This window comes from Dipodomys ordii, unplaced genomic scaffold (genome assembly GCF_000151885.1).
Source record: "Dipodomys ordii isolate 6190 unplaced genomic scaffold, Dord_2.0 Scaffold82, whole genome shotgun sequence".
Classification (NCBI taxonomy): Eukaryota; Metazoa; Chordata; class Mammalia; order Rodentia; family Heteromyidae; genus Dipodomys; species Dipodomys ordii.
In genome coordinates this window covers 3,983,713-4,011,165 of record NW_012267298.1, presented here as the reverse complement: position 1 = coordinate 4,011,165, position 27,453 = coordinate 3,983,713, and the positions used below count along the sequence as shown (strand labels likewise).

The 27,453-nt window shown below is 39.6% G+C and overlaps 1 protein-coding gene across 3 annotated transcripts in view; it reads left to right on the top strand.

Annotated features, from left to right (window-relative positions):
- Positions 1-27,453, top strand: part of Asap1 (ArfGAP with SH3 domain, ankyrin repeat and PH domain 1) — a 297,167-nt gene that overhangs the window by 209,585 nt on the left and 60,129 nt on the right. For 2 of the 3 annotated variants that reach the window (XM_013025186.1, XM_013025187.1), the window contains 4 exons: positions 6,291-6,366; positions 7,842-7,928; positions 13,480-13,580; positions 19,168-19,237. In XM_013025186.1, the coding sequence (XP_012880640.1) occupies positions 6,291-6,366; positions 7,842-7,928; positions 13,480-13,580; positions 19,168-19,237 (334 nt within the window). Of the gene's footprint in view, positions 1-6,290; positions 6,367-7,841; positions 7,965-13,479; positions 13,581-19,167; positions 19,238-27,453 lie in introns of all 3 variants that reach the window. The other variant, XM_013025185.1, reaches the window with a different exon arrangement.

The following is a 27,453-nucleotide window of genomic DNA, read 5'->3' as shown; positions in this document are numbered from 1 at the left end:
ACAGTACTTGTTAACCTTCTTTCTATCAAAGGCCAGGTCCTAGGTCCTAAGGTAACATCAAGCAAGTCTTCTCCTGTCTGGAATTAATTGTTTGGTACAGGATATACATCAGACTCATCAGTAATCATAATGGGATAGACAATGGTTGATACCATGGGTACCAAGAGAAGGAGAGATTCCTGACAGCAAATCTGAGGAAGAAGAGGAGAAGGAGGAGGGACTTTGACTATTGTAATCTGGAGGAAGAGTCTCTACCTACTCCATAGAGATCTGAAGAAGGAAACCCAACACAGTACAAACTTCTTGGGATTGTTATTCATCTAGGGGCAGAACTGGTTATAATGGAACTCACTATATGATGCCTTGTGGTTAGATCCAGGAACTCTTATCACAGCAAGATGTTAGGGATATTGTGTTTGACATATTTTGTTTCTTACTGCAGTCTCTGCAAACCCTCAGTATACATTCTGTGGACTCGTAAAGCATTCTATTCTTAGATTTGTGTTTAAAGGATTTCTTTTTCTGGGTACTTAATCCAGTTCACAAATGATTTTCACTACATAGTCAGCTGATACTCAGCAGTGAATTTGTGGTGGTAATATCCCGCAGATTTGTATGCTCAGGGTAGGTGCTGCTACTCAGTAAAAAAAAAAAAAACAGAGGACAGAAAAGTGTTCTTGGCTTTTTTTTTTTTTAATCTGTGTTCCAGCTTACCCACACTAACTACTCCTTACTCTCATTCCTGAATATTGTCAGCAATGAGCTGCTTCCAAAACAAAGGTGCTATCTTCCCCTTAACCCTTAACATCTAAATTATCTGTGTGATCTGCAATGAAGAGCATTGACAAATTGACTTTATTACCCTTCATTTCACAGATCATAGTGAAAACAACAGGTACAGTGAGTTTGTTTTATAGGCCAGAGAACCCAGGCCCTGCCAAAGTTCCTTTTTTGTGTTTTCTCATTTATATTCACAACAATCAGAAAATTGTCACTCCAAAAGGATCACTAACTTCCCCAAAGTCACATTTGCCCATTTAGTAATTACTCAATAAATAATGTGTCAACCAGATAAAGACAGGAAACCAAGGGAGCGCCCAAAATTTAAAACTTTTGTTTATGAAAAAATGCTGTCAAAGTGATAGGATAATCCACAAAATTGGATAAACATTTACAAATTGTATATCAGTTTTTAAAATGGACGTAGTTTGAGTCCCATTTCTTTAAAAGAGATAAAAAAAGTGAAAAGTATTTCACCATTAATTCCTTAGGAAAAGGCAGATCACAATCACAATGAGATATTGGGTCACATCCACTAGGCTGGGTGTAATCAATGTTCGACAAGAAATGTACTCATTACCTTATGTATATAACTAACTGTAACTGTACATCACCTTGGCAATATTAAATTAATTTTTTAAAAAAGAAGATAGCAAACCTAAATAGAAAGTAAGTTGAGGAGAATATGAAGAAATTGGAACCTTTGCATTCAGTAATAATAGGAATATAAAATGATGCAAGCTCTGCTCTCCAAAAGAGTTTGGCTGCTCCTTAATGGTTTAAACATAAGAGTTCTTATGGCCTATCAGTTCTCCCAAATTTGTGTCCAAGAAAACTGAAAAGAGTTGTTCAATCAGAATTTGTACATAGTTACTTCCTGATCCATTATTTGCAATTGCCCAAACAAGGAAACATCCACCAACTGATACAGTGAAATATTACTCAGCTATGTAAGGAATGAAGTGCTGGTCTACATACTACAACATAAGGGAATGTTTGAAACATGCCAAGTGAATGAAATGAGATATAGAAGACCATATTTATGGTTCATATATGTGTAGAAAGGGCATATTCACACAGCCAGAAAGCAGACTTACAGCGGTTAGGGCAGAGGTAAAGGGAATAAATAGTGGTTAGTGCAAACGTGTATAAGGTTTCATTTGTGGGATGATAGACATGTTCTGCAGTGATGATGGTGATTGTACAATATTATAGATACACTGAAAGCTAAACTTTAAAATTGAATTTTGGGCTGCATGAACTTTATTTCAGTAAAAAAATTGCAAAACCAACAGAAAGGGCCTTCCTGCAATTTACAGCTAAAAATGATGGAGCCATGTATACAAGGGAAATTGTTTTTGTCCTGATCCTGGGGCTTGAATTCAGGGCCTAGGCCTTGTCCTCTGGCTTTTTCACTAAAGGTGGGCATTCTACCACTTGAACCACAACTCTAGTTTTGACCTTTTTTTTTTTTTTTAGTGGTAAATTATAGGTAAGAGTCTTAGAGACTTTCCTGCCCTGGGTGGCCAAATCAGAGTTCTCAGATTTCAGCTTCCTAAGTAGCTAGAATTATAAGTGTGAGCCATTGGCACCCAGTCAGAAGTCTTTAACTTTTGAGCTTGCATGCCAAAGACTTTTTGGTTTAATAAGCCTGAGATTGGGCCTGGACATCTACATTTCTAAAAATCTCCACCTATAGATCCATATACCACTCTTTATCACTTTGACTTGAATTGTTACAATGTATTTACAGTTAAGCATTAGTGTGCATTCAAGTTGGTTGAACCTCTGCAGTATATATACTGAGGAGATACCTAAGAGAAATTTTAAAAGACACTGTTACTCAGAATGCAGGAAATGGTATTCCTGACTCAGCCTGAAGCTGGAAAAAATAGGCTTTCAGGAATTATCCACTGCAAAAAAAAAGTTTTGTGGCATAGGAGTTGTTTACTTGGATGGTTGGTTTGGGATTTTTTTTTTTATGAATGGAAGGTTTGAACTCAGGGCTTTGTATCTGCTGTGGAAGTGTTCCATCACTTATGCCATGTTCCCAGTCATTTTGCTTTTAGTTTGTTTTTCAGATAAGATTTCAAATTTTTTCCGGGAAAGCCTCTGCCTACCTTTCTATGAAAGTACAGACTGCAGAGCTCCTCACTCAGCTTGTTGATGAATGATGTCTCCCTAACTTCTGTAGGTACTAACCTCAGGCCAGAGGATCCTCCCAATATACACTTCCTCATTAACAATTTGGAAAATCATCTCTGTGATCTTGCAACATGTTCAAACTTCTTTTTGGAAATAGCATTCATCTATCTGAACTTTTCATCCTGTCTCCAAACAGTATCAAGTCAGGCAGAAAATAGTTAAGAAAGAGACATCAAGGGAACACTCATCTTGCTTTGTTTTCCTTCCCTGTCAGTGTTGGAACTCAGTGACTTGAGAAGGAAATGAAAGGGTACAGTGGTGAAAGCCCAGCTTTATTCTGAGGAGGATGTTTCCTGATATGGGTGGATGTAGTTAGATTCTCCTGAGCTTGCACTTGGCTGCAGTAGGTGTTTTCCAGGCTAAATGTGAGGTCCCTCTACTCTGCAGTTGTGCAACTTATATATTCCTGCTACCCTACTGTCATAAAGTAATGTGCCTTCCAAGCTGTTTATTTAGGACCTGAAGGTCAGAGAGTCCTTGAGACCTATTTTATTGGTCTGGAACCATCATGTATTGAACTTCCTCTCTGAACCTGGCATGTTAAGTACATTATCTCCAGTGCTCACAAGAACTTATCCAAGTACATGTGACTGTCTGCACTTCCTGTGTAAACTAATGGTATTTACCTATTGTGTTGAGGTGCAGTAATACGTTTTTTTAATTTTTACTGGCTTGCTCTTAAGGACACAAATGAACAGCCAATTGAAGAGGCCCATAGGTCTTGAAGGTCGGATTCCTATTCTCATGAAATTGGGATAAACTAGGATGTGCTTTTGACCAAGTCCCTGTATTTCTTCTGCATAATAACCAATAGAGAAGGAAAGAAGGGACTTGAACTGCTCCTGCCATGAGATTTTGTGGCAAGTGGTGGCTTTATGCCACCTGGGCACAGATGGAACTGTGACCCTCTTAGGGAAAGAAAATCAAACATAGAGAACAAATTTCCAGAGGGACTCAGTAGCCTGTAATAATGCTGACGTTTGCTTTTGGTGGCATTAATAATTCATTACTAATGACCATCATGGTCACTTTGTTTTCTCTGCAGCTCATCTTTTATTCCTGCTCCTGCTTCTTACACAGAGCTGGGAAGTTTTTAAGGGAAAATGTAATAGATAAAACTAGAAAAGTATACAGGGCTAGAACACATAAAAGCTCTTTAATTCTATACAGAGAATTTATTTTACTTTGTTTTTATTATCTTTAAGTAGTTGTTCAAATATGTTTCCATTCAGCATGTCAGTTTATAAATGCAATGCATCTCCATCAATTAGCCTTCTCCATCATCATCCTCCCCCATCTCTCCCAATCCCACCCATCCCCTTAAGTGACCTGGTTCCATTTTCACATATGTACATTGAATGTTATGACTTCTATACAGACGAATTTAACTTGCATACCTGAAGGCAGTGATGAACACCTAAAAGTTTAAAAATGAGAATTTAATTGTGTTTTCCAATTAAACAACCAAAAAGTTCTATGCTCCCACTCCTATTGATGGATGACTGTCTAAACTAGTGTTTCCTCTAATTTTCGAAAAGGTTTTCCACCGAAGACATTAACCTTAAAAAATATGTGCCAGGTGCTGGTGGTTCACACCTGCCATCCTAGCTACTCAGGAGGCTGGGGTTGGAGGATTGTGGTTCGAAGTCATCCTGGGCAGGAAAGGCCATGTGAGGCTCTTTAATTAAAATTAGAGTGCTAGCATTATTAAGCACAAAACCTCCAGGACAAGCCAGGCACTGGTGGCTCACGCCTGTAATCCTAGCTATTCAGGAGGCTGAGATCTGAGGATCACAGTTCAAAGCCATCGTGGGCAGGAAAGTTCACGAGACTCTTTATCTCCAGTGAACCACCAGAAAACTGGAGGTTACATTGTGGCTCAAGTGGTAGAGCACTTATCTTGAGCTGAAGAACTGAGGGATGGCGCCCAGGCCCAGAGCTTGACTAACAACAACAACAAAAAAAAGCTTAGGGGCTGGGGAGGTGGCTCAGTGGTAGAGTGCTTGCCTTGCATGCCTGAGGCCCTGGGTTCGATTCCTCAGCACCACAAAAGCAAAAAGAAAAAAAGCCGGAAGTGGCGCTGTGGCTCAAGTGGTAGAGAGCTAGCCTTGAGCTGAAGAGCTGAGGGACAGCGCCCAGGCCCAGAATTCAGGCCCCACACCCGGACCAAAAAAAAAAAAAACTTAGGGACAGTGCCCAGGCTCTTGAGTTCAAGCCCTAGGAGCAGCATACACACACACCAAAAAAAAAAAAAGTGCTTGTAGAAATTCAGTGATCACCCCAAAGGCCAAATCTGATGGGATGCGTGGCTGATAGTAAATGTGTATATTAAGCTAAAAGAAATATGGACCCTAAAAAATTTTATACAATTTTACTTGTAGCCATTTACCCATGTGATGTGAAAATGAGATGGTCCTTGTTAGCTGTGGGGAGATAATGAGATAGATACGTGCTACAAGGACATGGTTAGAGAAGCGTCCAGAAGGGCAGTGGGAATTCTGAACACCAGTGTCCTGCTTATTTTGTTTTTCTCTGTGCTGATTCACAGATGAGGTTCCTGAACGGAGGGTTCAGTCCAAGACAGGGATTCTCTTTGCTTGGTGGTTGTGATACGGTTTCAGAATCAGGCAGACCTGAGCCTGAATCCCATTTCTGTGGGGACCAAGCAAGTTAATGTACCTTCTGAAAAACCAACATGACACTGAAATGCTTAACTCATGAGAGTCAGGCAAATAACTTGTGAAAAGTATGTAGTTCAGTGCTGGGCATGTGATAAATGTTCCACAAAGGTTAACTCTTGTTATTATTTAGGGGAAATAAATATGAGGACACAGCTTTCCCAGTCCATTGGTACAATGTTTTTGAAACCCTATGTTTTGAGTATGTGTAGGAATTCATTGTTCTCTGGGGAACTGGAAAAAACACTGGCTTCCCACCTGCCTGTACTTAAGTCTAGTCACATCTCCTATGATATCCACTTTGGCTCCATGTAAACCAGTGGCCATTGTATCTCTCTTTAATGCAAATGTGGCCCAACCAGGAAGAATTATGCTATGGGTGGATGGGTAATTACTGTTAGGAATGCAGCTGTAACTGGTAGTGATTGAGAGATCTATATCAAATGTCAAATATAGGCTTTTATAAATGGTTTGTTATACCTCACTATAAAATGCTGAAAGTAGTTTTACGGTTACTTTGTGAAGATAATGGGGAGAGAGTGTGTGTGTGTATTTTCAGATTATACACCTAATCATAATTCCTTTGCTTTTTAATTGCTAGTAAAACACTATTGCTTTCCATTGTAGTTTCTTTCAAGATGGCTTGAAAACGGCTGATAAATTGAAACAGTACATTGAAAAGCTGGCTGCTGATTTATATAATGTAAGTATCTATGTGGTATGTGCATTTCAGTTTGTACAAAATATCAATATTATATAAATCTGTATTAGAAGGCTGTTAGACTGGGTGCTGGAGGCTCACACCTGAAATCTTAGCTACCTAGTAGATTGAGATCTGAGGATTGAGGTTCAGAGCCATCCTTGGCAGGAAAGTCCATGAGACTCTTATCTCCAACTAACGACTAAAAGTCAGAAGTGGAGCTATGATTCAGAGTGGTTAGAGTGTCAGCCTTTAGTGAAAAAGCTCAGGCCCTGAGATCAAGCACCAGGACCGGCACCAAAAAAAAAAAAAAAAAGGCTGTTAGAAGTAGAAAAGGTTTAGTGATGAGTCAGTATAAATGTAGGGCAGACAAGCTTTCAGTTTAACTCAGGGAGGCCATTCATGTTCAGGATTTCCAGACTTTCAGTGACTAGAGAAGGAATATAAACCATGAGTTCTAGATGGTTCTATGTTTAGGCAGCAGCTACACACCTCAGTACCCTTTTGGTCAGCAATTGCAATTGCAGAATACTTGATCATGGAAGGATAAAAATTAGTAACTGTCTCTGAATAGGCAGGTTTATGGATTTCTTCAGCTTGCTTTGTATTCTCTTTTTAATATCTAGGTTTTGCTGCCCATATTTTTATTTATCATTTGTCAATCATTCAGAAAGGAGCACTAAAAGAATGTCCAATGTATATAAGGAAATACCTTCAGATAGTGTTTAGACTTGCAAAGAATACATCATACAGATGGAATATTTTTTTTCAAATATCCAAAATCTAAAATATGAGTTTGAATACTTATGCTACGACACCACAAGTAAAAATTTCTATGCTTGACCTGAGATTGTACTCAGAATGCAGTTGTGTAAAAATGTGGTATAAAATCACATTCAACCCATGTGAATAAGGTATTTATGAAATATAAATAAATGTCATGTTTAGATTTCCATTCCATCCTCAAGATTACCCATTGTATATATACCAATAATCTAAACTCCAAAAAATGCAAATGCTTCTGGTCCAAGCATCTCAGGTAAGGAATGTTCAACCTGAAGTGAGTAGTAATATCTTTCCTCATGTAGTGCATTATAAACTTTTATGTGTATGTATTGGCCCATAGGATTTTTAGGTGTTTCTGTGATCTTTTTCTGGTGCTCACAAGGTATTCCTGCTCCTATTCTTTGAAAAGCCAGAAACACATGATCTTAATATACTTCTTAACCTTCTTAAAATAGCAATTTAGAGTTCATTTTCTGGCCTTTTGGGTTCTTTAATAAGAAAACACGTTGCACTATTAACTAACTTCAAAACTCACTGGTATCTTCTTAGGGTAACACTAGACAGAAAGTATGAAGACTTTTAAAAGGAAAATCAGCCATGTAATTGAATTATTTGATGAATGGTATATTTGATAAATTAAACTGCATTCCTAAAAGCATGATAAGTACTAGAAGTAATTTCTTCTTTTATAGATCAAACAGACCCAAGATGAAGAAAAGAAACAGCTAACTGCACTCCGAGACTTAATAAAATCTTCTCTTCAACTTGATCAGAAAGAAGTAGGTGGTTTATATGTTCCCAGCAGGGCTAACAGTGTAAGTGAGGCTACTTGTAATACTCTGTGTTTCCTGATTTGTGAAACAGGCACATTGATAGCTTCCTGTGGGGTGGTTCTACCAGATGAGGTAGAATGGAGAAGTGTGCTGCCCAGGGTAGAAACAGCCTTTAGCTCTCATTCTATATATACATTTTACACATAAACACACACATGTATACATATGTATACATATATACTACTTACAGAAGTTTTGCCTCAGAATTAGGAAAATTGACTTGAGATGGTCCTTGGTACTTGAATATTTGAAACAAGGTTTACAGTATATAGTAGGTGTTAAGAGGATGTAATATAGGTTCTTAATTGTAAATGTTATTTGCTCAAACACTAACTGGTTTTATGTACCAGACACTAGTGTAGATAGTAAGCTTAAGTCCTTTCCATTGAGGAACTCATTGTGTAGTAGAGTGAACCAGCTGAGTCAACAGTCATGTCTGAGTTGATATGGATGCTCTTAGACATGGTGGCGCAGCGAGGAGTCCTAAACCACTCAGGTGGAAAACTGCCTGCTATCATCAGGGGCTTCAAACAGGTGAGAGCAGGAAGGGTAGAGGAATAGAAAGGGATTTCTTAGGTAGAAACTCAGACCTTATTATGGAAGAGTAGCTGTTGCATTAAGGGGCATGGATTTCCTAATAAGGGTAAATTTGGTAGTAATCACCATTTGTTACATGGAAGAAAGTCACATGTGCCTGTTTATGTTATAAAATTATTATGGATTAAATTTGGTTGTTGTACATAAATGTAATCCTTTATCTTGTGAATTCCTTGTGCTATGTCAAATCAGTGGTATACTTCCTTTTAATTCTTAAAATTTCTGTAAGGTGCTCATGAGTCCAAACAAAGATAAATCAGTCTTCACCACAATCAGGAACAACAACAACAACAAAAATCCTTTATCAGCAGAACTGGCCTTTACAGCAACCTGGAAGTTGTTTTTCACTAAGAACCTAAAGTTCTATATTCTTCTGCTTCTCTTTGTACAAGTCTATGTAGGCTTTAGGATTTGGTCCAGTGAGAAAAATCTGTAGCCTTCTAATACTATGTACCTGCTTACCTTTGGTATAGGCATGGTATCCAGGAAGATCTGTGTGTTGAGGCACCATATATATACTCAGGCAGGTCCAGGCCATGGCTACATGTAGGTTTGGAAGCCTCAGTCTGTGTTAGAAAACATTTTAAGTATCACTCTGAAACACAAACATGCTGTATTCCTGAGTCTATTGAGGACATACAAATCCCAGAGCATTAAACATACCTAAGTAGAGAGGAAAAGGGGGTAGATTTACTTAGTGGTGTGCACTTGAAGGCTTCCTACCCTTGTTTTGTCACATGGGGTTACCTCATTTCTATATAAATAGATACTTTCTGAGAAAGAAAAGTCCATATTTTTTTTTGTATAGTGCTCAGGCTAACTAAAAGAGCAAAGTTTCATATAAACCAAAGGAGAATATACATAATGAAATGTATTTGATTTGATTTATTTTAGCTCCATTTCAAATTAATAAATGAGTTAGCACAATGTAAAGGATATTTTGCTACAAAAATTATCTTTTACAACAAGCCTATCATTTCTCATTCTGTGTACCATCCCTTATTGGAAAATATCTTTAGAAGTTAACAATTTTTAATGACTTAAATGTGAAGGCACTGTCCATCATAGAGTTCTTGCCATAATCTGTTTGAAAAGAGTGTTACCTAAAAGGTTACCTAAGAAATTAAAAGCCCTTGGTATAATTTAGCCTAATTAAACCTCCAGGTTCTAACATGGCTATATTACTTATTTGTAGCCCGAGGCTGGTGGTTCATGTCTGTAATCCCAGCTACTCAGTAGGCTGAGATCTGAGTATTGAGATACTAAGACAGCCTGGACAGGAAATTCCGCGAGACTTTTATCTCCAGTTTACCATCAGAAATCCAGAGGTAGAATTGTTACTCAGAGTGGTAGAGTGCCAGCCAGCCTTGAGTAAAAAAAGCTGAGGAACAGCTTAGCTTTGGTTGTAAATAAGAGCCCAGATTTTTTTGAAGGCTCTTTTTTTTCTCTTGTTAAAATTAGATTTTTTATTGTCATGGCAAATGTTGTATAAAATTACTATCTTAGCCTTTTGTATTAGCCTGACGTCCCAAAAAACTATTTATTACACAGCTATTTTTAGGGTTGTAATTATTCTATTCCTAATGGTGATATCTATAAATTCTATTTAGGGTACACAAAATAATTCCAGCAAATTCCAGGTTGTTTGGGTTCTGCCCCTATTCCCCTCCTTGTTGAGTTCTGAATGGTCCATCAGTGTGGCGTGAAGATTGATGGCTTGTGTGTACTGTCCTTCACTTTCCTTTGCAGCATGCAGCACATTGCCTGGTACCCAGACACTATTCCCATGTTTAATAATCCTTTACCTGTCCTTCTGCACCGTAAATATTTGTAACCCCTTTAGTGAGATTAGGTTTTAAGCAGGGTGCTAGAAACATTTATAACCCCATTAAACCAGTGAATGTGTAATTGCTTGCACTTTAAAGAAATGTACCATTTTATTCCTTAATAATGCTTTTTGTATGTTAATATGGTTTCAAACAAAAGTGTTATGTCTGTACTGCAAATAGACTATAGGAAATGGAATTGAAAATGAATAGGGTAGTTTCATGCTATAGTTTACATTTCATCTCTCCCATTATAAAATTTCCTCAAGCTTTTAAGTTCTTTGTGTATTTATAATGATACATATTTTTGCCTGAATGAGTTTATTGTGTGCATTTCTCTTTCCTGGACCACTGATTGATTTTGATTATGCTGTCAAAGAATTTAGGACCTATTTCATCTCTTCAATTGTGGTTTAAATTATGATTATTGTTGAGAATTCCACAATACCTACTTTCTCAAAAAATGCAGTCCTCTTTTCATTCAATTTTAACTGTCTGTTAAGCAAGCTTAATGATGGCTCTTATTCTCAAAGTATACAAGTACTAATTAATGTGACCTTATTAAGCCATGATACTCATTAATAGTTAATCATTGTTGTTGAATTCTGAAACGCATTTCTCCCTTTCGGGTCATTTTACTGATGTCAAAGCCTACAACTCAGCTATTATTTTGCCTGTAAAAGCATATTTGTCTGAAATACAGCAAACCCATTTAGACTAAATACTTTTTCTGCAGGTTCATTTACACTGTTAATCAATGTTAGAAATATATTTAGGCTAAGGTTCATAGAATGGTTTTCACTAGTCATCTGGATCCTTACTTTAAATTAAAAAAGTAGTTTTAAAGAATGTGTCCTAGGAAATTTTAGATTTGGTTGATTGATTGGTTCTTGGAAGATAGAGGAAGTCCCTAATGGTTAGTAGTTGTGATTTTCCTGCAGCTTCTTTGAGTTAAAGCAGGAAAATTCCAGGGAGTACATTTATTATCCCTATCCCTACTTTATCCCATGCTTCAGTTCCCTACCTCCCTGCCCAAGCCCAGAGTTCAAGCCCCATGACTAACAAAAAAAAAAAAAAAAAGGAAACATTAGAGTAACTTTGCTAGATACCTAGATATCAATCCATGATCCACCCCTCATCTCCATGTAATTAAAGCTGTCTAGTTAAATGGAAGGAATCTAGCCTATAATGGAGAAAAATTAAGGAAGTGACTAGAGGGTAGGATATATAGAGGTATAGCCGAAGTAATAGAGCTCTTTCCTAGCATGAGAAAATCCCTGGATTCAGTCCCCAGTAACACAAGAAAATCATTAGGACTCAACTTTGTTGGGAAAATGTATGGTTAGTTCTCAGTTAACTAAACAAGTGACATGAAGAGAGTGTGAGAGTTAGCATCCACCTCACAGTCCAGGCCATGTCCTGTGCTCAATTCTGACCTTTAGGATGTGGTTAGGACGTAGTTTTGAACACAGAACTTGTATGACACGTAGAGTAGCGTGCAGAGTTGCACTGTCCTGACAGTTAACTAATGTTAACATTAGTTTGCCTCACTGAGGACACAGTTTGATCCAAAGGGATCCTGAATGTCAAAAAGACCATTTTGGTCTTGAAGTTATGCTGTACACAGCCATCAGTAAATAATATGGGTGATTTAGCTTCTTCCCTCAGTACCCTCATGTTTGAAGCATTCTTTATGGTATAAATGAATATAGTTATTAAGTTCTCTTCAGTTGGATAAGCAAAACAAAACAAGAGGACTCCTACAATTTGTGGCTCTTAGTAGATTTTTCCAAGTACTTCATGTTGAGTTTCTCCCAGGTACCGAATCCTGGTACACACACATTTGTCAACCATCCTATCTTTGTAAAATGTGTACCTCATCTTCTTCCTTTCAGTTCAGTTTCTGTTCTCAGTATGGCCTGATACAAACCCTGATGAGCATAAAAATACCTACTGTTCCATCACCCAAAGATTATCATGATTCTGAAGATATGATGCATTTTCTGGCATATCTTTATAACAATGTTTGTTGTATACATTATGTAAGTGCTTAGATTATGAATTTTTCAACAAAATTAACGATGTTTTCAAATGTTCTGCCTTTTTTCTCTGTTGCTTTTGCCCTTCCTGATCGAAGTCTAGGAGAGTAAGTTAATGCTTGTTGTAAGAATGCATTGTCCTACCTCTGTGTCTAGAGACTCCTGTTCCCATGCTCCAGTTCAACTCCTGTTCATGTGTGGTGTACGTTCGTATAATATAATGGCTGTTCCTAGTTGTGCAAGAAACTATGAGTAAGCAGCAGTGGAGTGCTGATATGAAATGAAGCTTGTTTGCATCTGTGTTGTTGGTCTGCTCCTATCACCACCTCACACACTTCTTGTGCCATGGTGTCATCACTTTAAACTAAGACTTGCTAATAGGTGCATTTTGTAGACCTCTGCAGTTTGAATGGGCTGTATCTGAATGCTTAGAACCAAAAGTTTTTAGATTGAAGAGGTTTTCTTACAGATTTTGGATACTTATGTAGGCTTTACCAATTGAGCAACCCTATTTTGTAAAAAAAAAAATCTGATTTTTTTGAAATGCTTCAAAAACTTTTTGGACATCTTAACAGAATTCAAAAGATTTCAGGTTTTGATTTAGGGATGCTCAGTGAATAGATGGTTACATAAGAAAAATTTTATACCTGTTGCTGATACCTCACTCTGAAAGGAGGTTCTCATTTGTTTAGAGTCCACTAGCAGCATTACAAAAGATTAAGGGGGTGTGCCTTAAGGAAAGAGCACTCCATATCCCATGTGACCAGGGACCTGGTCTGCTTCACTCTTCCCATTGCTTCCCCTTTGCCTCTACTGCTAGTGTGAACTAGTTTGACTCAGAATTCTCTCAGTGCCTTGTGTGTGCTTGGGCTCAGTTCAAAGCTGACTTGGGTTCTGACCTAGAATGAGCAGTCCTGGACCGCAGGCTCCAGCTCTGCCTTGGACTCAAAGATCCATAAGGCTCAATACCATAATAGAGCTGAGGATTCAAGAATTGTCTCCTGCTTTTTTGTAACCATGGTTTCTGTTTTCTAGGACTCCCAGAGCCGACAAGGCGGGTACAGCATGCATCAGCTACAGGGCAATAAAGAATATGGCAGTGAAAAGAAGGGATACCTGCTAAAGAAAAGTGATGGGTATGTATAGCCCAGCCCAGCATCCCTGTATGTGTCCTCATACCCACTAGGCGCTCTCCACGGGGAGCTTCTTCCAGTCTCTCAACTAGAAAATGTTTTGGTTTCCAATATCTGAGCTTGAGAAGAACCTGTCTGAGAAGTGACTAATTATTTGCTGAGTCGCAGGAGATGTGAGAAACCTGCATTGGATGATCCTTAAGGACGCCTATGGGTTTTCCCATAGTGTAGGTAGAAATTTAACACAATAAACTAATATATGAATGTTAAAGAAGAAAATGTTTTTATGTGCTGTTTTCTTTAGCTAAGTCTGAGATTTTTTACCTATTGTCTCTTAAAAAAAAAAAGCAGTAATTGTTCTATAGCCCCTACATGACACTTCTGACATAGTACCTGCTCATTTAAGAAAGCATCAAGTAAGAAACCCACCTCTGCATTTATTCATAGCAGCATTTTCTACCTGGGATACCATCTAGATGCCCAAATCCCCTAACCCTCTCATTTATAGCATAGATAATCTGACAGGGTCCCTTCTTTTTCTGATTCTAAAAGTAATACACTTCCTGCTATCGCTGCTTTGGCTCCAGGGATGCTCCACTGTCATCTCTCCTGCTCAGCCTCCTTAGTTGGTCTCTTGTCACTCACTCCTCTTCTCTGTAGCTCACTTCTACATAGTACTCAGTTATCTTGTCAAAAATATAAAGCACATGGTATCATTCCCATAGTAAAAATGCCTGGTGGCTTTCCTTTGCACATGGTACCTTCTTCCACTTTCTGTTGAGCCTCATCTTGTACCTTTCTTCTCTTGGCCCTGCTGTACTGGTCTCTTTTTGTTGTTTAAACAAATGATTCTACTTCCCAGTAAGTACATATGCAGAGCCCTGATTGTTTCTGCTACCAAGTGTCATCTTTTTAAAAAGAAAGTTCATTGAATCAGGCACAGGTGTATCACTCTTAGCTACTCAGTAGGCTGGGATCTGAAGATAGTGGTTCATAGCCAATCTGGAGGAAAGACCATGAAACTCTTATCTCCAATTAAGTACCAAAACAGCCAGAAGTACAACTGTAGGTCAACTGGTAGAAAAAGCTCAGGGACAGCACCCAGACCCTGAGTTTAGGCCCCAGAACCAACACATAGAAAAAGAAAGCTCCTTGTTTTTCTGACAGATTGTAGCTATGCAACATTGTTCTCGCTTAAAATGCTTATATTTTTGTTTAAATCTGTTGAAATTGCAAGTATTAATCTTAAAAATGCACCCCACCCGTCATTCTTTATATGCATTCAACAATTATTTGCAAATCCTCTTATGTCTAAAACTTACTCTTCAAGGCACTGGGAATATAGTGTGAGCAAAAGAAAGGTCTCATTCTTATAGCACTTACATTCAAGAGAGGAAGCAAAAAAAAAAGGTCATTGGATGGAATAAAGATAAATGAGTGCTGTAGAAGAAGGACAGAGCCAGGAAGAGATGCTGGAAGTGAATACTAGGGCTGGAACTGGTACTTGATGTGACTTTGGCAATCACAGAAGACTCCTGAGGTGACAGGAAATGGGGAATGACCTGTACAGTCATGGGAGGGAAGGAGCTGCCAGGAACATGCTTTCCATTATGATAGACACCTAGGAGTTGAGCATCCCCAGCAGACTGGCCCGGAGGTGAGGGAGTGGGGGAGGCTCGAAGATAAGAGGTTTGAGAAGACAGGAAGAGAAATCATGGAGCGGGGGAGGGTAAGAGTGTCAATGGATGCTTCCAAATAAGATGAGTAGTTACTGGTGATTTGGAGCAAGATAGTGGTATGATTGGATACATTTTCAAAGGTTGTCTCTGGTTCTAGACTAAGAGCAGAAGCAGAGAGACCAGTTAGGAGGCTGCTGCCTATCTCCAGTGGGAATTGCTGGTGGGGCTGGGGAAAGTAGGGTAGAGGTAGTAAAAACAGTCAAATTCTGAGTAATGAAGGCAGGGTTAACAGAATGCTCAGATACTGAGTGCAAAGGAAGAAAACTCATCCTTGGTATATTACACAATGCCTGGCTGGCTTCATCAAGATCACATAGACAAAGGTATGAGATCCCCAATTTGTACCTTGGTCTCCTGATATAATACCAGCTGTGTCATCCCTCAATATTTTCAAGGGACCACTGCTGCTGATCACCTTTGGCATGTGCTAGACAAAATTAGCATAAACTCATCCCTTGACTCCTTTTGTTTAGTCTGTTCTTCCTTTGTGCTCTCATTTTATGCATATACAATCCAGTATCTCAGATATCTTGTGGATGCTAGAAGTAAAAAGTAAATGGAATGTGGCCTTAACTCTCACCCTTTCTACAGTCTGTTGGCAAGAGGTGGCGGGGGGGGGGGGGGGGGAGGGGGGGGGGGGGGGTGGAGAGGGGGGGGGACTGGGAGAGCGAAACAAAAGAAGAGAGTAAAGGAGAGAAAAAGAGATATTAAAGAGATAATTAGGAGCAGGACTCCAGGGAAGGGGGGGGGGGGGGGGGAGGGGGCGGAGGGGGGAGAGAAATGTGTCTTAGAAAAGAGGCAGTCCAGTATTGATAGGCCAGAGTTATTTGTGATGGCTTTTATAAAAGAAGAAAAGATTGAAATGCCAGCATATAACAGACCAGTTGTTGCTAACCATAACTGTTCTGTGAGTCTCTCCTTTTTTTTCTGACCCAAATTGTTGCACTATTTTTTTTTTGCCGGGGTGGGGGGGAGTGGGGGTGGGTGGGGGAGGGGAGCCGTCAGTGATGGGGCTTGAACTCTGGGCCTGGGTGCTGTCTTTCAGCTCTTAAGCTGAAGGTGAGCACTCTACCACTTGAGCCATAGTGCCACTTCTGGTTTTCTGGTCCTTTATTGAAGACAGGAGTCTCAGACTTTCCTGCCCAGGCTGTCTTTGAACCGTGATCCTCAGATCTCAGCCTCCTGAGTAACTAGGATTGCAGGCATGAGCCACCCGTGCCTGGCTAACTATTTCTTATTAAGGACTGAAGACCAGTTTTCAAAATTTTTATACCTATAATACTGGGGGGGGGGGGTTGGTTTGGTTGTAGGGCTTGAACTCTGGGCCTAAGTGCTGTCCCTCAGCTCTTCAGCTCAAGGCTAGCTCTCTACCACTTGAGTCACAGTGCCACTTCCAGTTTTCTGAATGGTTTATTGGAGATAAGAGTCTCATGGACTTTCCTGTCCCCACTGGCTTTGAACCATGATCCTCAGATCTCAGCTTTCTGAGTAGCTAGAATTACAGGTGTGAGCCTCCAGTGCCAGGAGTAACTATAATACTTTGTGCCTCAAAAGCATTTCTTCAGAGGCCAGAAAGACGCAATTGCTTTGCACATATTTTTCTTAAAATAATCTCAGAAAATGAGTTTTATGTTGTCAGGGTAAAAATAAGGAAGTGAGCCCTAAAGTTACATAGCTTTGTTGGGATTGGGACTGTGGCAGATGACTGAAAGCTAAAATGATCTAGTATCAAAGTTGATACTTGCTCAGGAGTACAAGCCATTTTTTTGTTGTTAGTTTTTTTGGGAGCTTTTGGTTTATTTTGTTTTGACTATACTGGGATTTGAACTCAGTTCTTATGCTTGCTGTACAAGTGTTCTACCACTGGAACCATGTCCAACGTTTTGTACTTTTTTTAATTGATATTCATATAGAGCCATACTTTTAACCAAACTAACCTGAGACTACAATCCTCTTACTTCCACCTCCCTTAAATTTGGGATTATAGGTGTGACACTATTTCTAGCTTCGTACAAGCCCACTTTCTAATAATAATAACCCCTCAAAGTGTTTACAAAAATGAGATACTGCTGCTCTTGACTGTGCAGGGCGTGTTGTTATCCGCCTTCCTCTAGGGATCTGAAAGCATCTTGTTAGCTATCTCTTAGCAGAAAGATGTGTGCTTTTGTGTTACTCTCCCTTGACTTCATAAGCTGTGAAAGGACATATGGTTATTTTGTTTTCTTAATACATAAGTAAGAAAAACTAACAAATGACATTTAAGTAAAATAAGCTAAATTAGGCTGGTTGTTGAATACTGTAAAATACGTCATTAGAGGAAAGCCATGGTTTTGGCTTAGTGTGTACAGAGAATAAATACCTGACCTGACAGGCTTTTGAGAGGACAAAATGAGATGCTAACCACTTGCACAGAGCTGATTACTTCAACCATGTATAGGTGTGCTTGTTTGGCAGCTATTACATCTAATCAAACTTGTCCCTAATCAGCACTTGCAAAAGAAAGTGATTTAACTGTAATTTGAGGACATATTCTCAATTAATAGTTGCAAATTGCCTCCTGAGGAAACTGGCATTTTGAGCAGTGTGGAGTTTACATCTGGTCAGAGGTGTCAGATTCTCCCTCTGTGAAGCACATTTTGGAACAAACTATGCTTCTAGTAGTTACATATGTAGGAAGATTTGTTCAATGCTGGTTTTAAATTTGAGTTGTGATCATTTTCTCACAGGATGAATTTAAGAAGGAAAAGAAACACAAGACACTATTTTAAAGGCCTGGGAGAACTACTGTGGTCTCCTTTGATGTCATTTGTTTCCATGGCAACAGAAAGCCTGCTGCCTTCTCCTAGCCCAGGAAGTCTGTGTTCCTTGTTCCTTTGCACCTACCTGATGGCAGTAGTCCCAAATGGTACAGCTGTACCTGCCTGTATGTGTGCAGATCTGCCCTGCACTCACAATCTCTTGCTTGTACCTGGGGCTTTCAAAAAAAAGGCCTTCTGGCTTTTTCTATCCTTCAGCATCTTCGGATCAAATTTGTCACAATCACTTGCCAAGAGTTTGGGCACCATTTATTTTTTGATAACAATAAACGTAGTTCTTTTTCTAGCGACTCTGAGGAATCATTTTGTTTCTGAAAGATCTAAAAGAAGGTATACTAAAATCAGTTTCCCAAGGCGTTGTCACCCTCTCTTTCCCTTGCTTGGCAGGCATCTTAATGGGGTTGGGGGGGGGGCTTGAACTCAAGGCCAGGGCACTCTCTTAGCTTTTTTACTCAAGGATGGAACTCTTACCACTTGAACCACAGCTCCGCTTCAAGTTTTTTGGTGGTTAATTGGAAGTAAGAGTCTTACAGGATTTTCTATCAGGGCTGGCTTCAAACAGAGATCCTCAGATCTCAGCCTTCTAAGTAGCTAGGTTTACAGGTGTGAGCCACTGGCACCCAGCAGTGTTTTAAAATCTATTGTAAATTGCAGTAGAGTAGTAGTCAGTTAACAGAGCCTTCTTGTAACTGATTTTCAGATATTGGTAAAATTCATTATTAGCATTACCATTGGTACATGCCTGGCTCTTTCCCAGAGTGGACTTTAATTTGTGTCATGTATGTATTCTCCTGCCGTTAGATTGCTGTTGTTCCTATTTCACATTTTCACTATGCAAAACAGTGTTATGCTGACCAGCTTTTTACAGGCCTACTCTCTGATCTGCCATTCATCTGGAATAATAAGAGGCAACAAGAATTTTCTTTTTGCTGGGGAGTCATCCTTTTTTGTGATTAGTATCTCGAATCATACTATAAGATTGCATTTCCCAGACTGAATCAGACACTACATTTAGTTGTTTGGCTTGCTCCCTAGGATCCGAAAGGTGTGGCAGAGAAGGAAGTGTGCCGTGAAGAATGGGATTCTGACCATTTCACACGCCACGGTAAGTGTCTGATTTCCCTGCATATAAATCAGGTGATGTCGCCAGCACTGAGTTTCTACCTAAATTTCCTTAATATATGGATTTGGGTCAGGTGGGTTGTTTCAGACATTTTTTTATGAAGCATTAGCTTTACCTTGTCTGATGGTGGTCTGCATTGGCCTGCATTGTCCTACATTTCCACCAGAAATGTTTGGGTTTTGCTGCCTTGAACTGAATTAGGTGTTGTTTGATTTTATAATCTTCTGGGAAATGTTATTAGTGATTTTGCTAGAGGGAAAAATCCTAGTTCTCTGAATTATAAAGATGGTGAAGTTTCTTTGCATGAGAAGTTAATGTAGGAAACAAAATACTCATAAAAAAATTTAGTCATGCTGTTAATCAAAATACAATAAAACAAAACAGATCTTGTATTTTTTTTTTGTCATTCATGTGGCTTGAACTCAGGACCTGGGCGCTGTCCCTGAGCTCTTGCTCAAAGCTAGCTCTCTACCACTTTGAGCCAAGCACCACTTCCAGCTTTTGAGTGGTTAATTGGAGATAAGAGTCTCACAGGGACTTTTCTGCCTAGGCTGGCTTTGAACCACGTTCCTCAGATCTCAGCCTCCTGAGTAGCTAGGATTACAAGCATGAACTACCAACACTTAGCTTATCTTGTACTTTTTAAACTAGCAAAAATCAGAGATAAAACAGGCATAAGGGAGCTGGGTGCCGGTGGCTCACCCCTGTAATCCTAGCTACTCAGGAGACTAAAATCTGAGGATCACAGGTTCAAAACCAGCTCAAGCGAAAAAGTCCGTGAGACTCTTATCTCCAACAATCTACTCAGAAAAAGCAGGAAGTGGTACTATGGCTCCAGTGTTGGAGTGCTAACCTTGAGAAGCTTAGGGGCAGCACCTAGGCCCTGAATTTAAGCCCCAGGCTGGCCAAAAGAAAAAGTCATAAGGGAATAGAGAAGACAAAGTATATGCCAAAAGGTCTTTAAAAATATGTGTGTTATCCAAGCTTGATGTCAGCTGGGAGAAACTCATTGCTAATGGCAGTATCTTGTGCCAGTACCATTCTTTTTTTTTTTTTGTGAAGCCAGTACTATTCTTAAGGTTTGGCACAGCACAGAGGCATTCAGTATATACACTGCCTGAGCCCTCCCTGGTAGATGATTGTGTGCATAAGTTCACTGTCCTTTATAAGGAACTTGAGCAGTTGGGTCTCCTCTGCCCTTTGCCCCTTGCAGACCCCTAGACCCCTTGGGAATTCTCGGAGGCTTTGAATCTCCCAGGTCCAGCTGTGACCAGCTACCTATCTATTATCAGAAATCTTTCTGACAGACTTGGGCCACTTATCGTTAAGTTTAACAATTATCTTTTTTTCTTTTTTTTTCTGGCGGGAGAGGAGGAAAGATAAGATGGGAGGTTTGTAGTCAAGGTTTCACACTTGCTATGCAGATATTCTACCACAGGCCTATTTGTGATAGTTATTTTTCAAATAGTGTCCAGTTTTTTCCAGAGCAAGCTTCTGACTAGTTTTCTGGTCAATATACCTCCCACTGAGATAGCATCATGGATGGGTGGGTACTATGAAACAAGCTTTATTCATTAAGTGAAGTCTTGCTGTAATTCCAAGTACCTAAAATTACAGGTATGAGCCACAATATCTAGCTAATTATTTATTCAGCATTCATTTATTAAGCTGGCCTGAGCATCAAAGATAGAGTTGGAGCTGGGTTCCCGTGGCTCACACCTGTATTCTAGTAGTTTGGGCGGCTGAGAATGAGAGGATAACAATTCAAGAGCAACTCAGGCAAAATGTTTGTAAGATCTCCTCCCTCCCCATAGTTAGGCCCAGTGATGTATGCTTGTCATCCTAACTTCATGGGGGACTGAGAATGAGAAACTCACAGGTACATGACAAGTGGGGGGATAAAGTCTACAAGACTCTAGATGAAAGAAGCAGGGTGTGCCCCTGTTGTCCCAGCTGTGGTTAGAAGCATAAAATAGGGGGGTGACGGTACAGGTGCATATTGATGCAAAAAGCAACGCCTGTCTCAAAAATAACCTAGTGCATATTGAAAATGAGCTAGACAACTTGTGGGTAAGGATGGGATGGAAATCTTGGAGAGAGCAAGGGAAGGGGTAACATTGTCCAAAAAGAAACATACTCTTTACCTGACTTACGTATCTATAACCCCTCTGTACATCATCTTTGTAATCAGAATTTTATTTTTTTTTAAATGAAGGAAAGAGCTAGAGGTATGTCCCAGTAGTCAAGCACCCATTTAGTATAAAAACAAGGCCCAAAGTTCAAACCCAAGAACCACCAAAGACAAAGTAAAAGATTCTTGAATGGAAAGGTAGGTAAACTCAAAACACTTTTTCTGTGTGCGTGTGTCAGTCGTAGGGCTTGAACTCTGGGCCTGGGCACTGTTCCTGAGCTCTTCAGCTCAAGGCAAGCACTCTACCACATGAGCCACAGCACCACTGCCAGTTTTCTGGTGGTTAATTGGAGATGAGTCTCACTGACTTTCCTGCCTGGGCTGGCTTTGAACTGTAATCTTCAGATCTCAGCCTCCTGAGTAGCTAGGATTACAGGCGTGAGCCACCAGCACCTAGCTAAACTCAACACTTTTGACATCCTCAAGTTTAATTCCACATAAAATTTTATGTGTATACAAGAGTGGAAATTTCTGCCTTTTCTACTTAATTTTGTTTGTAAGTTTCCAAACAAAGATTTACTTTCTGTACCCTGACTTTTTTTTTACCTTCTACTAGAGAACTCTTCCTGTGAATAATTTGTCTGGCTATGATCATTGCAGAAAGCATTCTGACAGGCCATACAATGTCCTTATCGTGCTCTTGACTGTTTGCTGTGGGTGGCCCTGCAGTAGAATGGGATGTGGAATGGATGAAGGTACCTCAGCACTACTTCCTGACATGACCTTGAGCAATTTGCTGAAAATAAAAAATAAACTTCTCTTCCCCATCTTTTTTTTCTTTTCTGCCAAAAGACATTATTCTGGTTAAGCCAACTGTTTATGTGTATTTTCTCTAATTAACAACAAATATCATATTGGCCACATTGTTTGATGGATAAGGAAATAGACAGTGGCATCTGTCAGATTTGAATCTGAATCCCAGCTTTGGTATTTACAATGTGACCTTGAGAAAAGTGTTTAACTCAGAGATTGGGGATTAAGTAAGATAACGTGCCATGTTGTGGGCACAGTTAGGGGTTGAGGGTTCATTGATGTCACTGCCATTGCTGAAATCTACTGACTAGCAGTCCCTCCTGCTGCTAACAGTGGGAGACAATGTGTTCCTCCCTAATTCTGATTCTCTCCCACCGAGGCATGTTATTTTCCTTGCTTTTCACTGGCTTTAAGCCAGACTTTTTACTGCCAGCTCCATCACTTGTAATCACATTACTACCCCCACAGAAAGATCTCCATAGGCAGTTTTAGTTGCTTTTCTTGACTTTGTAAACACCATGGGCTACATAGGATGATTAGAAATGAAGGCCGTTGGTTTCCTGGGAAAGCATAAGGAGATTCTGTGATTTTTTTTTTGAACAGTAAGCCTTTGGTACCAGAAAATTTGGGGCCCTTCTTTAGGCTCAACATCTACACATTCCTCTGGCTTAACCCCCATCAGTGTCATCTTTGTTATTCTTATTAGCATGGTTCAGGATGGAGTCAGGGCTGCATTCATTCAGGGGTAGCAATGTCTGGTCCACAAAATGATCTGGTATGTGCCAGGACAGACCCATATGCGTCTCATAGGCTCTGCTTGGCCTGTCTGCTTCTACTGACAATTTTGTATGGCCCTGGAATGATGTTATAATATCCAAGTGCCCCTTGGCAAAAAAGATTCCTCATCCCTGATCAATGAAAGATTCAGTGACTTTTTGCCTTGACCACCTAGGGAGGATCTACTCTACCTCCCCCAGCATGCTGTTCTAGAGACCAAACAACAACAACAAAAAAAAAAACAAAAAAAAAAAAAAACCAATACTACACAATGCTCTACCACTGAACCATTGCATTATACCCCAGCTCGATCCAATGCAGTTAAACTGTGTAAGATCATTTCATTTTAGAATTCCAATCTATGGCACAATTCATTAAAAAAAAAGTTTGTATCAGGTCACTAAGTCATTTTAAGTAGATTTCTATGCCTGTGGGTTTCACTGTATAAGATGTTTCCAAGGGTAAAGCCTGGACTGGATTCCAGGCAGGAGGCATATGCACACTGCTGCTTGTAGTCTGAGTAGCATGACTTGGGCATCCTTTCGTGTATACCTTCTTCAGTACATCTGTGGTACTTCAGCTCTTTCTGTGCTATTAAAACCAGGCACTGTGGTCTCTCAGCTGGCTTTTTTGGCTCTTGTGAACAATCCAAATTGTTCAAATTGGTGTTTTTCAAGGGCAATATCTTACTCATCTGCCAACTGGCTTTCAGTTTCTCTACCTCTAGAGATACTTTGCTTTCCTTCTTTAAAAAAATCCAAAGGCATTTCAGTATAAATTAATATAAACTATTTCATTCTTAGTAATCTTAAAAGTTTAATTTCTGAAGGATGGCTAATAGACACATGAAGAAATGTTCAACATCCCTAGCCATAAAAGAAATGCAAATCAAAACAACATTGAGATATCACCTCACCCCAGATAGAACGGCAAAAATCAAGAACTCTAATAACAACAGATGCTGGAGGGGATGTGGACAGAAAGGAACCTTACTTCATTGTTGGTGGGAATGTAAACTTGTCCAACCACTTTGGAAAGCAGTATGGAGGTTCCTCAAAAGACTTCACATAGAACTCCCCTATGACCCAGCAATCCCACTTTTGGGCATTTACCCAAATGCTTACAAACAAGACCACACTAAAGCTACCACCACAACTATGTTTATTGCAGCATTATTTACCATAGCTAAGATATGGAACCAACCCAGATGCCCCTCAGTAGATGAATGGATCAAGAAAATGTGGTATATATACACAATGGAATTCTATGCCTCCATCAGAAAGAATGACATTGCCCCATTTGTTAGGAAATGGAAAAACTTGGAAAAAATTATATTAAGTGAAGTAAGCCAGGCCCAAAGAAACATAGGTCCCATGGTTTCCCTTATTTGCAATATCTAGTATATGTACGAGTCAAGCGGAAAAGGTCAGATAATGTGATGTCAGGAAAATGAACCCTTAGATATGTATTTTAATGTTTTTTCTTTCATACATGTGTTTCTAACGCATTTATAAGATTATCTCTTTGTTGCTTTGTATGTCCCTCCCCCACAGTATAACCCCTGCTTTCACTATATTTGATGTCAGTATAACTTGTGGAGGAGATGGGGAAAAACCAGTTGCTTAAGTATACAGGTGGATCTGATGCAACAATGAGAAGTACAAGTTGTCATGTCCAAACGAGCTTTACAACGTCAGTGCGGGGGGAGGGGGGTTGGGGGGGGAAGGGGGTGGGAGGGAGGGGGGAAGGAGAAGGATTGGGATGGGGGGAGGGGGGAGGCTGGGAAGGGATGGGAAGGGTAAACAAAGGAGGAGGCTGCAATGCTTGGTAAGAAATGTACGTATTATCCTGCCCATGCAATTGTAACCCCTCTGTACAGTATGTTCACAAATAAAATAAAATAAAATTAAAAAAAAAAAAAGTTTAATTTCTGAAGTATAGTACCTGTACTCCTCAAAGTCTCTTACTTCCTGAATGTATTCATCTTAATGTCATATACTATTTAAATAATGGGTTAAAACAAGAAATAGATCCACTTCTATAACCCAGCCTAGGGAGGCAGAGGCAGGAAAACTAAGAGTTTGAGAACAGCCCAGGCTGTATAGCAAGACTGTCTTGACAACCAATGAAGAAATAGAAATACCACTTCACTGACACTTAGTTTGTGGCTTTGCATTTAATCTGGCAGCAATACAGGATAAGTAACACTGTCTTCATTTCTCATTAAGCTGGGAGTAGAGACCCTGTCTAGCTCATCTTTGAATTTTAATCCTCCCTCCCTCTCTGCCTTCCTGCCTTCTTTTGTCTGCCTGTGTAGCCCAGGCTAACCCTCCATCCTATCCCGGCTTGTTACAAGCTTGTTCTACCTCATAGACATTAGTTAACGCATTTTAAACAGAAATTTTTTTTTCTTTTTGTCCAACCTGGAGCTTGAATTGCCTGGGCGCCTTGACTCCTTTCACTCAATGCTAACTCTCTACCACTTGATCCACAGCACAAGTTCCAGCTTTTTCTGTGATTAATTGATGATAAGAGTCTCATGAACTTTGCTGCCTAGGCTGGCTTCAAAGTGTGATCCTCAGATATTAGCCTCCTGAATAGTTAGGATTACAGGCATGAGCCACAAGCACACTACTTAAACAGAATTTCATGAGAGGCTTATAAAGCCTGGATCCTGTGCCTAGAGCCATGTAGTATATAAATGGCTGGACCTATTCTCAAACCCCAGGCCTGAATAATAGTCTTTGGAATGGAATTCTTTGTCCTACATTCAAATCAATTCATAGAGTCTTAGAGCAAAGAAGTCTGTGAATGTCTAGGAAAGGAGATAGAGGCAGTCCTGAATCTTTGAAAAGAGTTCTAGAAGTTTATATTGAATCTGAAGATCACTTATGTAATACATTATGTTTTTAAACTACCTGTACATGCCCTTATGATCAACACTATAACAATCGTTCAGTTCTTAGTAATTTTTTTTTCAGTCCGTCAACACTAAAAATGCTTTAGTATCACACAGAAATCTACCAAAATTGTGTAGGGTGTTAGAGAAGAAGTCTGGGGGTCCAGCTGGACCAAACCAGATAGAGCATATTCAGGTGTTGTGTGTGTCTACCTACCTGGAGGCTCCTTACTTTAAACAGTGGAAGGTTAGGAGTGCAGCCTGGGATTGGGCTTGGCTCTGTAGTAGAGTACTTGCCTAGCATTCCTGGGACCATGGGTAAGGGAAAGAGCACTGTCTTTTGAGACCACATGCAATTAAAGGCAATCAGCTCCTCATTGTATGTGCCTTTACGAATTACTGCCTTACTGCTACTCTCACTTATATACTAGGCTAATAAAGTGCCTGTTTTTCAGAGTTGTGAGAAGTAAATATGATGATGCATGTAAAGTTTTGTAGCTTGATGAAAATTCCCAAAACTTTGCAGTTATTGTCATCTCATTGAGCTAAGGTGGGATTTCAGAACTCTGTAGCCAGGCTGCCTGGGTTAGTTCCATCTCTGTCACTGGTCCCTAGTGACCATTTCCCATCTAGATAAGGGAGCCATTAATAGTGCCTGATTCATAGGCAGTTGTAAAGATTAAATGAGTTCATTGATTATAAGTCATTATAACAGGATGAGGAATTATAACAGGATGTGGGATACAATTAGGGCTCAATAAATGTCAGCTATTATTATTATGACAATTAATCTTCCCTAGTTTGTTACTACCTCCATTTAAAATGTAGCTTATTGTAATTCTTTTCTCGTTGCTCTTCCCTTTACTACTCAATATGCTTTACCAGGACAGTTGGAGGTTCATTTTTTTCTTCTAGATATTAAGTTTCTCCTTGGTAAGGGTTAATAGCAGCTCTTTTGCCTCTTAGGGCAATTTACTAAGGCAAGAATTTGATGTGTCTCTCCTTGTCCTTGAATTCTTGAATCAGTGGACTTTTCCAACTACTGTTGCTTTCAATCCTATCCAGGGCTTAGTCACTTAAAGTACATTCAGGAAGCACAAAGGGTCTGCAAATCCTCCTACTTTCCTATTGGTTTTAGACAGAAGATCTCAGTTGACTTTCACACACCAGGACCCTTTGAAAATGCAACTGTGGGTCCAAAGGCACTAGTGTAGAACCTTCTGCGTAGCCATGTTCACAGCAGAAGGAATGCAGTTTTGCTCAAGCTGATGATGTTTATTCAGGCATATGAAACAACTAGTGCTGTTTTTAATCTCTGTGGTATGTCTTTGCAGGTTTCTGCCACATTGTAAGTGGGGAACTGGAGACATTCATGTTCATTGTAGATCTTCCCAAAGTCAAGTTCTATAACGCATACATTTCGAAATGTATCCACTTAAATTTTGCAGGTTTTTTGTTCAATAATACATTCAGTGGGGATTTTTGCTGTTCTGTCCTAATGAAAGGTCTTCCCCTTTTGAATCCCTTCCCCTATTTGAATCCCAAGATTACATACTCACAGCATCAATATAGAGGTTA